The sequence below is a fragment of the Melitaea cinxia genome, chromosome 4 (assembly GCF_905220565.1).
Source record: "Melitaea cinxia chromosome 4, ilMelCinx1.1, whole genome shotgun sequence".
NCBI classification, from domain to species: Eukaryota; Metazoa; Arthropoda; class Insecta; order Lepidoptera; family Nymphalidae; genus Melitaea; species Melitaea cinxia.
This window is the reverse complement of record NC_059397.1, coordinates 15,964,082-15,980,358: the sequence shown is the minus strand read 5'-3', so window position 1 is coordinate 15,980,358 and position 16,277 is coordinate 15,964,082. Positions and strand designations below refer to the sequence as shown.

The 16,277-nt window shown below is 32.0% G+C and overlaps 1 protein-coding gene across 1 annotated transcript in view; it reads left to right on the top strand.

Annotated features, from left to right (window-relative positions):
* The first annotated feature begins 4,996 nt into the window (after nucleotides 1–4,996).
* LOC123670309 overlaps nucleotides 4,997–16,277 on the top strand; it is a 29,325-nt gene continuing 18,044 nt past the window's right edge. The window contains exons 1-4 of the mRNA XM_045603813.1: nucleotides 4,997–6,604; nucleotides 7,434–7,672; nucleotides 8,629–8,852; nucleotides 12,998–13,158. Of these exons, the coding sequence (XP_045459769.1) occupies nucleotides 5,269–6,604; nucleotides 7,434–7,672; nucleotides 8,629–8,852; nucleotides 12,998–13,158 (1,960 nt within the window). The 5' untranslated portion in view covers nucleotides 4,997–5,268. The remainder of the gene's footprint in view (nucleotides 6,605–7,433; nucleotides 7,673–8,628; nucleotides 8,853–12,997; nucleotides 13,159–16,277) is intronic.

Below are 16,277 nucleotides of genomic sequence, written 5' to 3'. Positions count from 1 at the left end.
TTTGAATAGAGAATTAACAGTGACAGAATTAATAGAAGTTACAAGTGATAATGCATCTATAGATAAAGCTGCCATTAGTTAAAATAAATATAGTTTGAATAACGTGGGAAAGGCATTGTTAAACTCAAGATTGTATGATATCTTAATAATTATAATCTTTAATAATTTTTTTTTTTTTTTTCATTTTACATGCTATATGACATTTTTATCGTAAATAAACACACGATGGATAGTGAAAGTGTAAGTGAGTCAAGGTCGACACTTAACGGTTGAGGTAAAAGATTCTTATTTTATACGTAAGGTTAAAGGTTGCAATTTAATTTAAATATCTCATAAGCGCTTTATTTATAATATTCTTGCTTTTTTACATTGAGCTTAATCACAAAATCGCCTAATTGTGTGAAATTGATATTCTTGAATTCATTAATTAATTTTTACTATACTTTCTACAACAATTTTGTTAATAATAAAATAAAAACATATATATTGGTGTCTTTAATACAATTTCACCAAAAAGTTGTTATTGATGTTTTGGAAATTCATTAAAGTCACCCAGAAGTTATAAATTGAAATTAAACATTAAATAAATTAATCTTCCAAATTGTGTTTCACGTCCCTAACAAGAAGTATTTGTTTCCTAATGAAAATACTATTTTCTTTTCTGTTCTTTTTTTCTTTTAATATCAAACATAACAGAGTTCGGATGATTTCATGCCTTGAATTGCAAAAAAAAAATTGGCGAAACCTATTCAAGTATTCATCAATTAATATCCCAATATTCATAATTCCGCTTTGGAAATGACAAAACAGCCTTAACAACTTTCCTTTTTCATTATTATTAAGGGTTTGGGTTTCAGATATCCATAGCCAGTCAGTCAGTTAGGCAGAAACATATTGTTTTTTAAGTATAGATTTTAAATATAGAAAACAAGAAATTTCGTAAAAAGGTGAAGAACGCAAATGGACTTGTACGAGAACCTTGACCCTTTGAGAGGCATATTATGCACCGTAAAGGTATTTGACTCATAACATTAATCTGTGTACAATCAGGTATTATTATAATTTGTTTTTTTTTTTCTTTCTTTTTTTTGTTTTTTTTTTTTTAATTGTTATACTAAAGTTCCCGCTTTGATGAACATTTTTATATTTTTGAGCAATTTTCATCCAATTTTTCCAATTTCTCTTGCTGTAAAAGGCTTGTACATACATTTAATAATTACAAGAAGAAAAAGAATCAGTTCAATTAGACCAGTTGTTTTCGAGTTTGGTATCAAACAACAGATTATCATTTTTATTTACATAAATTTATTTTGCATTATATTTCGTTAATGCTGTAACAGCAATTATATTTAACCAAATTGTCAAAGTGACCGAAGTCAAATTTATTATACTCTGATCTCCCAATATCATGACATCAGATATTCGGCATTTCGTCCTGAATCTAAGCACGCGACACAACTTATAATATGACATTGAACTTATATCCAATCAGTACAGTAGTTTTTATATTCTCGAAATATCGTAGAAACAAAACTTGTTTTTCCATATTATTAATATGATAACTGAGACTATTCAGCGGAATATTAATATATATATTATTATAAGTCTCAGTAAGACATTTTGTCTTGAATTCCTTGAAAATAGAAAATATTCTAGTTGTTACAGATTTATGTGTATTTTTGTTTATTTATTTGCTGATTATTTCATATGACTGTAGTAGCACTGCAAGCGAAACAAACGATTTTTAAAACTAATGTAACAAATGAAAAAATAGTTGGAAAGTACACTTATGGTTGTTTTATAAAAATAGAAATTAATTGCCACGCGTATAAAAATTAACCGTTACTTTGAGAAAAGTTTGCGAACTTTGCATTTTTGGAGTCCTACAGCATATATCAATGAACTACTTTGTTAACGCAATTTATACCTCTGTACTATACTATAAAAACAAAATACACAGTATAGTAGTAGTAGTAGTTGAAGAGCAAGATCTTAGTAAAATAGCATCTAACTCCGACGCTTAGTGAATATTCTGTTGTTATTTTTAGAGGAGGATGTGGAGGAAAAAAATTAGAAAATCCATAAAAATAGATGGATAGGTATATTATTTTTATCATTGATATTTTCCGACGACCTCAAATGATACAATGAATTTTATTTTCTTAATTGTTAAACAAATTCTAATTAAAATATATATATTTACAATTAAAAGTAAGTGATTGTTACATTCAATTTTTAAAACGCTCTAATGGAGTAAGAATTATTATGTTCGTTTGTATGTTTTTTTTTTTGTATATTTGCTGATATTTTATTTAATAGTAAACTTATCTAATATGTATTTCAGTTGGAAGCGCTTACTAATCGTATTATACATCAATTAGGAATTAATAAAAACATTTCAAGAAAATTGAAGAGAGTAAAAATAACAAGTGGTGATATTAGCTTACTTTTTATTTCCTGTTTTTGTACATTTATTTGTACGAATCCATGGAATATAGCTTTCTTTATATAGAAGATATATTTGTTTTTTTTTTCGCTTGTATTACATATAATATATTATACGAGTATATTACATATAATAAACATAATCGAATGTCTTAATCAATTAAAAAATCCAGAACGATTATTCTTTCTAAAGACATCGTTAAAAAGTAAAAAGATTGTTAAAATACCTAGCATTTTTATTGTGCTCTTTCAATATTATTTTTCACTATATTTTTGTTATTGATCGAGGTTAAAACTATTACACAGCTAGCGAGTTTCATTTCAATTTATCTGGCGATTCTCTCGCTATACGGACAGTTAAAAAATACAAAACAATTGGTGACTTCGATTGTATTTTTTCAGTTTTGTAATCTATATTTCAAATTTAAAAATATTCCAAAACATGAAAAGTATTAAAAAAGTCAAAAAGCAAAAGAAAAATAAAGACCAACATTTTTTAAACATACAATGGCACATATTTGAATGATGCAAAATTTTGATCAATTTGACCATTCAAACTTTAAAATTATTTTGTAAATCATAATCGATTTGTAAGCGAAGCAAGAATTATAACAATGGTGAATTTAAATCACTCGGTTGAGGTCGATATAGAAGTGAAAGATTGAAAGACAAAGCTATATTTCGCCAGCGCCATATCTACAATATCTAGCCTTCAAAACGTAAATATGGTATATAATACTTTCTTTAAAGATCATACCAATGCTAATGAGAACGATAATAAACGACTAATCGTGAGAGTTAATCTTTCTTAAAATAGCCCACCAAATTTATATCTATTAATAAAGTTTAAAACGATCTGTGATTATTATTTATATTATTATAGAATTTTCAAAACCAGTCGCTTAATTATTGTTCTATCACATGAGTCATAATATATTTAATAAAATATTGAATTTGAACAGTGAAATTGTGACTTAATTGAAATTAATATAAGTATTACAATTGTATAAACAAAGTTAATCTTACATCAGTTTTTGATGAGTGCCAATCGATTGCGAAAGTCTACAAGGGCGAAAGCGGGATTAGTACAAAGACACAATTGATGGCACAGACCTTCACATGCTATTGTTTTAAAGAATTACAAATAAATAGAGATTAATTCAAAAACATTTTATTTTTGTTTTATACATTTAAAATCCAGGTAATGTGTCAACTGTTTTTTTCTATCCATGCTATCATATTTTGCTGCTGTTTGTCAATATCTGGTGCAATGTGTATAGGAAATATACACGTACATAGCATAATTATAGTTTATAGGAGAGAAGTCATTTTGAATTTTTAATTTATTATCGCAATCAATCTAATATATAAAATTTTTGGAAACGGCTTAACCGATTCTCATGAAATTTTGCGTGCATATTGGGTAGGTCTGAGAATCAAACAACATCTATTTTTCATCCCCCTAAATGTTAAGGGTAGGCCACCCCTAATTTTTTTTTAATTTTTAGAAAAATAATCTTTTTTTCCTCTACGATCAACCCCTATTTTTAAATAGCGTTTAGCGGCAAGACAACGTTTGCCGAGTCAGCTAGTCTAATATATAAAATTCTCGTGTCGCGGTGTTTGTAGTTAAACTCCTTCGAAGCGGCTTGACCGATTCTCATGAAATTTTGTGTGTATATCGGGTAGGTCTGAGAATCGAACAACAACTATTTTTCATACCCCGAAGTTGTAAGGGGGGGGATTAAGGGAGTTAATAACATATATGGCAAAACAACGATTGCGGGGTCAGCTAGTATAACTATAATTTTCGATTAGCAAATCATTGATTACAATCTTAAAATGCGTGCTAAAATCAGTAGCAGAGGGCCTAAGCCTGGCTTGACATTTGAATAGATTTTATGCTTTAACATTAAGCCTGTCGCAGTCCACTGCTGGACATAGTCCTCCCCAAGTTCGCGCGAAAAATGGCGTGAACGCTGAGTAGGCGGGTTGGTAACCGCAGGCCGGCTTTATCGCACTGAAAACGCTGCTGTTCATCCTCGGCATATGCCTTTCAAAGTCAGCAGTTGGATGGTTATGTCACCATCGGTCGGCTTTTTAAATTCCATGGTGGTAGTGGAACTGTGTTATCCTTTAGTCGCCTCTTACGACACCCACGGGTAGAAGGGCGGGCTTTATTCTTTATTAAAATAACCACACAGCACACAGATTTTAGACTTAGTACGTTTTTTAAGTACTTAAAAATAAAACTAAAATAAAAACATAACCCTTCGTTTGCAGTCGGGTAATAAGGTAATGTCGACAATATTTTGTAAATGCTATAGTAGACAGTAGATATAAAAAATTACACAGTAAGAAATTAATATTCATGTAAATTAAATATATTAGAATATATAGGTACATATCTTTTCAAACACATTTTTTTACAATTTATCACGATTACGGTATTTGCTAGTTTATGTCAATCAATCACTTTAATGTAATTTAATCAATCCAGTCGTCATCAATTGGACTCACGGGCCGGACAATCGCCTCTGCAACACTATTTTTACACCAATCTTGGCTGTTAGCCATAAACTGTGGCCGTGCGTCCGTACACTCGAATTAACTCCGGCCGGGAAAATATGTATATTTTGTAACTAAGCATTTTTGATAAGAAACAAGAATTATATACCCTTGCGAAGTTCACTACCATCAATGAAACACCCGTAGATGTTCAGTGAAGAGCTGCGAGTGTGACGGAAATAGCAACGGGCCAAATCGCTAAAGTACGTTTCAGTCGAACGTATGATGGCGCCGTGAGCGTCTCACGCGTCGGCCATGGTGTGCCTCAGTCGGACGCTAGCTCTAATTATATTTGCAATACCTTTATTAGTGACAGTGATAAGCGCATTCCGTGTTCGCTTACCTGGAGTTTCCCACGAAGTTAAATCGGAATTTAGAAAACATAAATGTAAAGATTGTGATGTGAACGACCTTAACCTTGACCCAATTACGCATAGTTTTAAAAAAGAGAGCGTGAAGCGTTCGTACGATGATATTAAGAAAATTCAAAAAGACAAGCGATATTTGATTGATGAAAAGTTAAGTAAAACTAGTTTTGATCACTATAATGTTACTGAAGAAGAAAATGAAGATAATGGTAATGATTTGAGTGAAGAAAATTTAGATAAATCCAAGTTTAAAAGTGTTGAACTGTCTTCAAATTTACACCTTAAAGCTAGAACTAAAAAAGCTTCATTGATTTTAGACTTTGACGACGACGACAATGACAGTGATGTCGAAGACGATGACGAATATGACGACTATAATAAAAAAGACTCTAAAAAAAGTGGTTCAGCCGAAAGTAAAAAGATAGTTAAACCTAGAGAACATTTACATAAAGATGTTACTGCCACTGCCAAACCTAAAGCTGCTATTACGGAAAAAATCAACATAAAATTTGACGATAAGGATGATGTTAGTAAAATTAAACTTGTAACAACTGTGCCGAAAACCGATCCAAAGAAAAAGATAGACGTGTTGCCTCCGAAAGAAATTTTAAAAGAAAGCCTGAAATCCAAAGATGAATTATTAAAACCTTTGAAACAAGAAGTAAACAAGTTGAAACAAGAAGGTAATATTCACAAAGAAGAAGACAAGAAAAATTTTAAAAGCTCTGTTCAAACAAAACCAACAAATGAGGAGAAAACGAAAGATTTTTCAAGTAAAGAGTCATTCATAGTCAAGCCTGAAGGCGCTAAACTTGGATTAAAAGTAAAAGAGGATTTAATAGATAAAGAAAAAATTAGATCAAAGAAAGCTGATGTTAAAATAACCACCCAAAAATTAAAAGAAAGTCAAGCCGTATCTGAAACAGATGAGAATGCTGAAAGGACAAAAATTAACATAGAAACGAAAAAGTCAAAACATTTTGAAGAATTAAAAGTTGATAAACAAGAAAGTGTAACAAAAAGCGACAGCAAAGAAGCACGTGTACAACACCTTTCAGAAGCTTTGGTTAGACGAAATTTATTACAAAGTGAATTTGAAGATTTTTATGCATTTTTCCCTTCATTTGCACCGAATTTTTCACGCATTCATAATCCTGAATGTCGGCGTCATGGTCAAATATTGTTAAGACAGTTACGTGGTACAAAAATATGGGCCTTAAATAGTAAGTATATTACAATTATTAAAATAAATTATAATTAATTGTTAAATGTGTGAAATTTGAACCTCCATTTCTTTATTAATTCATGTACACTTTCACAAATACTTAAAATTGTTACTTAAATGATACACGTTCTCTCTGCCTAACTAAATTAAAATGTAAGTACACCAAAGTCTTGTTGTTGATCAATACTAAACATTTTATTAAAAGCATTATAGTATGACTATGAATACTATCGTTTAGAATATTTTTTGTGTCTCTTTTAAATAACATACCCATTGATATTAATTTCTATAGACTCAGGTTATTATTTTTTTCTTTATTCACACATGCTGAACTAAGTTTTCTGTAGCACTTACATTAAGATTAGAATCTAAAGAACAACATAAAATATTATAAATAATTGCGAAAAACGTATTTAATCAATATTTACTTTTACAGTTTTCCGTCTAAAGTATACTCGTATTTTGTAAAGCTTATTATACATTAAAACATACTGATATATTTGTTTGTTTATAATTTAAATTCTGAGAATAGATACGCATACAGTTTTCTGTTTTGTACAGAATAATAATTTTAATGAGAATAGTATTTAAAATAACAGCAGACTTGGGTTAACTCCAAATAGTGTGTAGTCAAACACTAAAAACTAGCCACTGTATAACTGTGTACAGTAAAAGTTGACACAGTCATAAAATTCTTTTTAAAACGTGGTTTCATAAAAAATACAGACACAATGGACATATAAGTGCCCTTGAGTGCTCCATTTCTGTTTGCGGACCGTTCCCAAAGGGTTTGCATAGTTGAACAAAAGTGGAATTTTTCATTACAGTGCTCGATGCAACTGCGAAGATTCCCTCGGGTTTGTTACAAGGTAATGGCATACAGTTAGGCGACTTCGACCAATGTTTGGGTGTACGAGCTAGAGTCCAATTAGACACAGGAAGTATTGTCAAAATACAGGGAAAGTATTGCCTGGCCATGGTCGATGTGAAAGCTGAACATACGGATTTAGAAGTGCCAGTTCATCTGGCACAAGCGAGGAATATTTTCAAGAGTAGAATTGATGATGTGAGTTTTAATCCAATATACATATGTTACTAATTTCCGATACAATATTTCATAGATAAACATCGATTTTAAATATTATCATTTTTTACAAACATTAAGCTAATTAAATAAAACAATACATCAGGTGCTTCGTTCAATTTAATTGTTATAAGGCCTAAGCAAGTAAAGATCGGTGTCAGTGACATATTACATTTTTACGAGTCCTCATTACTGTAATTAAGCGAGCTGTTACGCTCGTGGCATCATCTGATTCCAAAAGTCCTCGAGGACAGCACTGAAGCTTTTTTACCTTTTCTTGGGTAACTTCTTTTTTGTTTTCTAGGAAATAAAAATCTTATAGTAGCTTTTATCATAGATAAAAGGTATTTTAAAAATATGTCTTTTAGCGTTTTAAGTACGTAAGTCTTTTTATACACTGTTTAGTTATATATAATGTTAAACACACATTTCACATACAAACGGACAGTTGTCCTTTTGTATTATAGACCCACTTTTGTATAACACAGAACAGAACCATTTATTTATGTCTAAAGATACCATTTTTGTTACGTGTAAAAAAATAGTGTGTAATCTCATTTGGGTTAAGAGTCTGTATTAGTTAAGTTTTATACGGCTAAAATCTTAAATCTTTCGTCAAAGATGTTCGGAAAACAGCAAGTTCACCTGATTGCTTGTGAGTTATAGGCCAGGATTATGCTGTACGGGAGTTCTAACTTCTTTCATTGTTTATTCTGTTCTGTTGACATTGGTTGTTCTGCAGGTTTTTCATTAAGAGTCGAACCAGTAGACTCAAATTTTTTGCCTAAGACCTAATCACACTTTCACTGGGACACTTATTTATGTCAAAAACTGATATTCAGAGAGTTTGCCAAATGAGCAAAAGAAATTTAATGTTTTTTTTTTATTTCATAAGTACGTGTTTGTCTATATCCTTAACAGTGTTATAATTTGTTTAGCCAGGTCACTTTGTACCGCGTTTCTCGACACTGAGTTGGGGAGTATGCGTCCCAGCACCTTGCGGTCCAGAGGACGTTGAGGTGGTTCTCAGGGATGCAATCAAACACTATCAATACAAGACCGGGATAAGTGTCAAAGTGAAAGTCGACGAAATGGATTGCCATGTGTGGAAAGGCGCAAACTGGTGGAAGGATTGGCTTGACATGCCGACGATATTAACGCTGTAAGTTTGTTTTAGATGTGGTAATTGATTCTTAAGTATTCATTAGTAGGACGTCTAAATTTAAATACCGAATTACAACTTCTGTGTTTTAAATGACCATTTAGTTTCGGTCCTTACATAAACGAAGCTATTCGTTTTGTAAACGGACCGTTTTGCGAACATGAAGGTAACTGAGCCTTGAACAAAGCTCTTAATGTTTCGTGTAACTTTTTATTTATGAATCTGGAAGTATTTTATAGAATATTAATTGAGTTAATTTTGGACTGGCCTTTAACTTAAACTTTTAGCTAAAACACAATCATTTACTTAGCACAGATGAACTTAAAAAAATGGAAGTGTTACATGACAAAAAAAGTAATTAAACACATTTATTATCCTGCTCATGTTTATTTAAACAAAATTGTCACACTGTAAATTACTGCTTCCTATGTAATAAAATAATGAAAGTTGCATCTTAATGTACAATTCCATTGTAATTTATATTTGCTCTTGCTTAGTATGAGCTTTCCCAAGATAAGTTTTACACTTTACAAAATTATTCAACATCTATCCCCAGAGTATCCCAATTTGATCGAGTAATTGCAGAAATGTAACGTCTGTTCAGTCTGTACCTCAACTATATACCGTTGCGTGTTAGTGTAGTTATTCAAGTGACTCAGATACTCATGCGTGTAGCTACATCGAACTATAGTATTATCACATGTAATATTTTGAAAACTCAATACTTTTTATTAAAATTACAATAATGGGATTGTAATAGAAAGTTCTGAATCATAAAAAAAGGTTATATTATAATAAGGTAGGTAAGGTAAAGGTTATATTTTGTAATTATTTAAAATTTTATAGTGTTTTTTCCGTTCTACGTGACATTGACGCTAGGGGAACATATTCCTGCAAAGAATAGTATTTTTTTTCTGTAAGGAGACAAAATTATTGTACTCAAACATAGCTCATAAGTGAGTAAAAAAAGAAAAAAAAATGAATTGTATCCACAATATATATATATTTTTTGTTGAGTAGAACTTGAACATACCTAAACCTGACTCGTTTAAAAATAATGGGGTAAAACTTTTTACGTTCCAAAAATAAAAAAATAAATATTTTTTTTTTATTATTATTTCCATACTTTACTTATTCTTTGATAACTTGTTATTTAGGTAAATTTATATTTCCTAAAATTCGAGGTCAACGGGAAGCATAGGATTTAAATTATTTGAGTGTGTTGCGATATGCGTCATAGTTGCCTATTTTTTAACGATCATAGTGTAATTAGAAATATTGCTATAAGATATGAATGCATAACAAATTAATTTTAATTTATTCTTTATCTTGCTGTCTGATATTTTATTAGTTTTTTAGTTAATAAACTTTAAAGATCATATTGAGTATTTGGTAATTGACACATAGTTTGCATGTTCATTGACTTAGTTCTTTTAGAATGCAAATTTCTGGTGTTAGTAATTAAAGTATCGGTGGGACTCATGTACATTTTGTGATTAATATATATTCACATAGATTAAAATATATCTCTTACTACACAGAGTAATGGTATATATCTTTAGTATAGATAGAAATTAATTACACTAGTCAGCCAAGATGTAAAGAAATCATTTGAGATCACCACGTGATTAAATTATCGAAATATCTTATATATAAAATTCTCGTGTCACAATGCTAATTAGCGTCCAATCCTCCGAAACGGATGGACCGATTTTTATGAAATTTTGTGTACATATTGTGTAGGTCTGAGAATCGGTCAACATCTCTCTCATCTCACTTTTCGTACCCCTAAGTTATAAGGGGGGGGGGGTGAAGATTAAGGGGGGTCGGCTAGTATTCATATGATATGACAGATTTGTCACTCCAAATCACGTCTTTAATTCGATAAGCCAGTCACATTTATACCAAAACTAAAAAATTTGTCAGTTATTTTTTTAGTAAATATTTGTCCAACCTCCGATGGATATCCATCAATTATTACGAAACTTTGTCAAATTTTACAGATTTCTTCGGTATTATCATTTTAAAATATCTTCCCGGTTCATAAAGATTGAGAAAACCGTAATAAATTTGATATTGAAAAAGATAACCTTCCCCATAAAGATACAATGTTGTGATTTGTGGTAACAAAATAAAATGTTTACGATGAACAGGTTTCTGCCCTTATTTTATTAGCTCGTATTAAATTTTTTTCGGTATAAACATAGATATATAGCAATTTATTTCACTAAATTTGTTGACAAAGAAAAATTAAATTAGTTAGCAGTGTTTTTCATGTATTTATGGTTACGCTCAAGAAGCGTTATAGAAGAAAATTTGTATTAGTTTTTCTACAGAAAGGGAGGCGATCGTAAAGAAGTAGGGATTTGTCGTTGTTACATATGATGTGGTATAAACAACAATTTAGACTCGATACGAGTAATATAATTAAATAAAATAAATTATTAACTTTTTATGTTAAACCATTTATAATAAATAATTCTGTGAAAATAATGATACAAAAAATACTTTGACTTATAACATCTAATCACAGTAAATGGTAAGTCGTTTGTCAAGTAGTTTGTTAATTTACAACATAAAGCTAACAATGTCTTACAAATAGTTCTGAAATTAACATATAAAATATAATTATTTATTGTCTAATTTCAAACTCTATATGACCACTGGATACAATGCAGAAGTGTTGTTCGCTTCAATGTTTTTAACCGACTTCAAAAAAAGGAGGAGGTTCTCAATTCGACCGTATATATATATTATTTTTTATGTATGATCGGGGATAATTCCGTCGTTTATGAACCGATTTTGATAATTCTTTTTTGTTGGAAAGGAAATATCCCTAGTTTGGTACCATGATAAGGAAACCAGGATCTGATGATGGAATCCCAGAGAAATCGAGGGAAACTCTCGAAAATCCGCTTAAATTTTTACTATTACTTGTCGATATAATTGAAGTCGATTTTTCTTCGTTTGCCTGCAAACACAATTATTTATCACTTATATTATAATGACGACTAGCCCGTTGGCGCAGTTTGTAGTGGCCCTGCTTTCTCTGCCGCGGGTTGCGGTTTCGATTCCCGCAAAAGTTTAGGTGTAATATAATATTTGTATTTATATATTTATATATGTATTATTTCTATGTATATTTATCAAAAAAAAAAAATTGTTGTAACACAAGCATTAAGTTGCTTACTATAGGAACAGACGAACGTTTGTGTAAAACCGGTGTGAACGGTTTTTGTAAACCTTTGAATATAACCTTTGAATTTCGAACATAAAATTAAAATGATATTTAGGTAGTAAGAAGGTTTCATAATGTTGGGGCTTTGTTTAAATTACGTTTCGTTATGTTCGTATTATTTAGAGTTTTGTATCCGAGGATCGTTAACTTACTTCAGTCTACCTTTAACATTTCTGTGTCTTTTGAATTTATATTTTCTCCCATAATAAATGTGAACGAAGATTGTAAAAAAGTGGCTTTGATTGAGGTAAAACTCAGCAGAAAATAATCTCGACAAAATATTATACAGTAGATTAAAGTGAAATAATACTGTTAAAATGAAGAGTTGTGTTCCTTTGGGGGAATGAGGTGTTCAAAAATCCTGAATAATGGTGTATTAACAGCGCGGATAAAGTCGGTAACGCGCTTGATGCCAATTTACAAAAAAATATACAAAACATGTATACATAATATATAAAGTACCTTACAGAAGATCACAGCTAAATAATACTGTTTTCAAGCAGTATTGTGTTCCTGTTGGTGAGTAAGGTGACCAGAGCTCCTGGGGGGATTGGGGATTGGGTCGGCAACGCGCTTGCGATGCTTCTGGTGTTGCAGGCGTCTATAAGCTACGGTAATCGCTTACCATCAGGTGAGCCGTACGCTTGTTTGTTGACCTAGTGACATAAAAAAAAAAAAAAAAGTGAAAAAAATTATGAAACCGTATCACAACAATAAATTAAAAGATGTTCGGCATTTTTGGCTAATTAAAAAAAAGTTTTATTAATATTCAGAAAAAAATAAGAACACAATATAGGTGTACCTAAAAAAATAATAATTGAACACTATTTAAATAAAATAATAGTCTTATAATTAAATGTAAGTATTAACCCCAAATAAAATTAAATAATTTTATTTTTTATTGCAGATCATTGTACGCGATAGTAGTTATAATAGTTTTATTGGCAACACTACAGGATTACCTCGCAAGAAATAGATCTGAGGAAACTGGTGATAAAGATAAGGTGGATGAAGATAGTGAAAAAAAGGAAAATGATGAAACAGTTATAAAAGAGAAACACTCCTCAGGTGAATACAGAGATTGACTTAATTTTCATAAGAATATTACTACTTTTGTTATTTTGAGGTAGGGCATAGCAGTAAATATCTTTCTCAAAATGTGGAGCAGCCCACTGGGGGATAGACTATCAAAATTAAATAATACTGCTCGAGTAATATCAAGTAAGGTGACTAGATCCCCGGTGAGGGATTGGGGATAAGGTCGGCAACGCGCTTGCCATGCTTCTGGTATTGCAGGCGTCTATAGGCTACGATAATCGCTATAGCTGAGCTGTCCGTTTGTTTACGCGACTTAGTTGTATAAGAAAAAACTAGATGACATATTATGTAGTTTCATCTAAGTTGATGTTTAAAAAAAGCATTTATATATTTATAGAGAATTAGTTTAGTAAATTATGAAATAGATGTTCAACTATTTCTGGTATTTATTCGGGATTTACCGCGTTTGTTATTTTGAACCTCCTGGTATATCAACGATGTTGGAGACTTCACGGTTATGAACAGATGTGTGATCATGAAATCCTAAAAATGTGTCTCAATTTTCAGTTAAATTTAAAACCTATATTTATCTCTATCCTTGTCTATCCTTTGCATCTAATATATTCGTTACAGTAGGATTGTGTGTGTTATTCAAAAAATTACTAGGCTTATATCTAAAACCATCACATTCGAATAAATATTCGCTTTGCTGTGAGCATTGCGAAAATAAATTTTTAGCTACAGTATTTTCGTGTATATGATTTAATGGCAAAAAAAAATGTAAAACAAATACAGAAATTCGATATTGATACGAGTATGTGACATAATATACGTACAATAATTGTATAAATTGTGTGAAACGTACAATTAATTAAATGCAAAATTATCGTTTCTAGTTGTCCAAATAATTATAATATCCATTAAATAATTTCAGTATATAATTTCAGTATTTTGTAAGTACATAATAAATTATTTACGATTTTTTTTATATAATATTAAATTTCTTAGTAAAATTGCGAGGTAATGCAACATACTTTTTAATTTAGAGTTGGTAAAATAACAATACCTAAATATACATAAAAATGAGCATTAAAATTTATCGATTGTTTAAGCTAAAAAAATAATATAACTCTTAATGCGTATTTGTCATAATTTTTTTTTGTACAAAATCTAAAATAACGATGTCTCTTAATGGGTTCGTTATACACGTACATTTCTTTGGAAACAATAGTTATGAGTATTATATTCCATTAAAAAAATAAATAATACGATACATCCTTTTGTTTAATATTAATGATCTGTTTGTATAAATGTCGATTTAACCTTACAAATAGTTCAACCAACTACTAACTAGTTTAAACCTAGGCTATATAATATCACGTGATCATTCATAAAAGTAGTACAATGCTTCGCATTATCCTATAATATCCCACTGCTGGGCATACGTCTCTTTCCCCATGTAAGAGAAGGATCAGAGCTTAATCCACCACGCTCAGCACTTGGGGGTGCAATACCGACCAAACCCCTGCGGGAGCCATCAGTCGCTATAATTGGAGAGTGCCAGATCTGCAGGCAACAGGATCCCTCCAGCGACAGGCTGTTCTCGGCGAAAAGGTCTGACTTCTCCTCCATGGGGACTGTCCGGCTCACCTCTGAACAATCCCTACGACGCCGTGTCTTGCAGGACCGGGTTCCCATCCCGGCCCGACACAGGCATAGGGGGCGTTATTAGAGGTGCATTAAGTAGCGCCTCCTACGCACCCCTGTTCGTCGCCTTCGGAGGGAGGCCTCGTCGGCGGCCTCTCCTCTCACCCGCTCGTCATTCTCCTTCTGAGACATTACTGTCTCGCAGAAGGAGACCACCGCCTTCCAGGACTCGTCGTCGCCGAGCATCGCGGTGCTGACGCTCGGCAGTGACAAGTCCCCTCCGAAAACTGTCATCAGATCGCGACGCAGCGCCGCCCACCTCGAGGGTGTACTGGGTCGAGGCCACCGCTGCGCCACAATCGAGACATCCAGTCGTCGGCTCCCTGTGGGCTGTCTGACACAAGCAGTCAACAAAGTAGCCATGCCCGGTGAGAACCTGCGTCAGACGGAAGGTGAAGGGCTTGCGGCGCATCCACCGCTCAAGGACCAGGTGCAAGGCAGCCGTTACGCGAGTGCCATATGGCTGCTCCACCAGGTCTTCCCCCCACCTCCGCATTAGTGCTTCTGCTCTACCCGGCGCACCCGTAAGATCCCGTCCAACGAAGGGTTCTCACTGAGAACCCTTCTACCTGAGACGTGTCAGTAGGTCTTGGCAAGGACCTCCGCCACAAGCTCCCACGGGGGGTCACCGGCTAGAGCAGTATATCGTACAGTACCCCCGGAGAATCCACTACGCTGCTCCAATTCGAGTTAACGGAGTACGATGCAATATGTAAATATTAACTAATTAAATACGGACATATAATGAGTGGTACGCACGTTACTATTTTGCAATCATGTATTACTACATTAAGCCATAAGTGACATCAAGACCTTTGTGCACCTATTGTTTAATCTGTAAGATAAAATGGACTCCCACAAAGATTTATAAAACATTAAGGACCTGTTTTACTAGTTGCGGATAACGCTATTTGACGGATGACACTATAAATAGATTTTGATAGCGGGAGGTCGAATAGGTCAGTAGGACCTGTTTCTCCTCGATTAATAAACTAGAATTTTAAAATTAATATATGCGAATAAAAATATCTTATAAATGTAGTGGTATTCGATGGTAAAAAATAATAATGAATTAATAACTTTTTACTGAAATACTTAAAACGCTATTACACATAGTAAAAGAAAAATAATGATCATCGTTGATTTAGTATTTTCTAATTAATCATAAAAGCTAATTAAAGATGATCTCTAGTTTTCTAATGACACTCTTATATAAGAAAACATGTAACACATTGGAACATAAAAAAAATATTTATTCAAATAACTCTTTTAAATATCAAATGAAAGTAAATAAAATTGAGATGATACGTCGTATACTTTGTGTGTAATGTTATATCTCTTTAATCTGTAATTACGTGTTACGATGTTATTATTTTTAAATAACGTTTTACTATGAAATCCTGATAGTATACGAGTATATTCTAATTTGGTTGGCCTGTAAT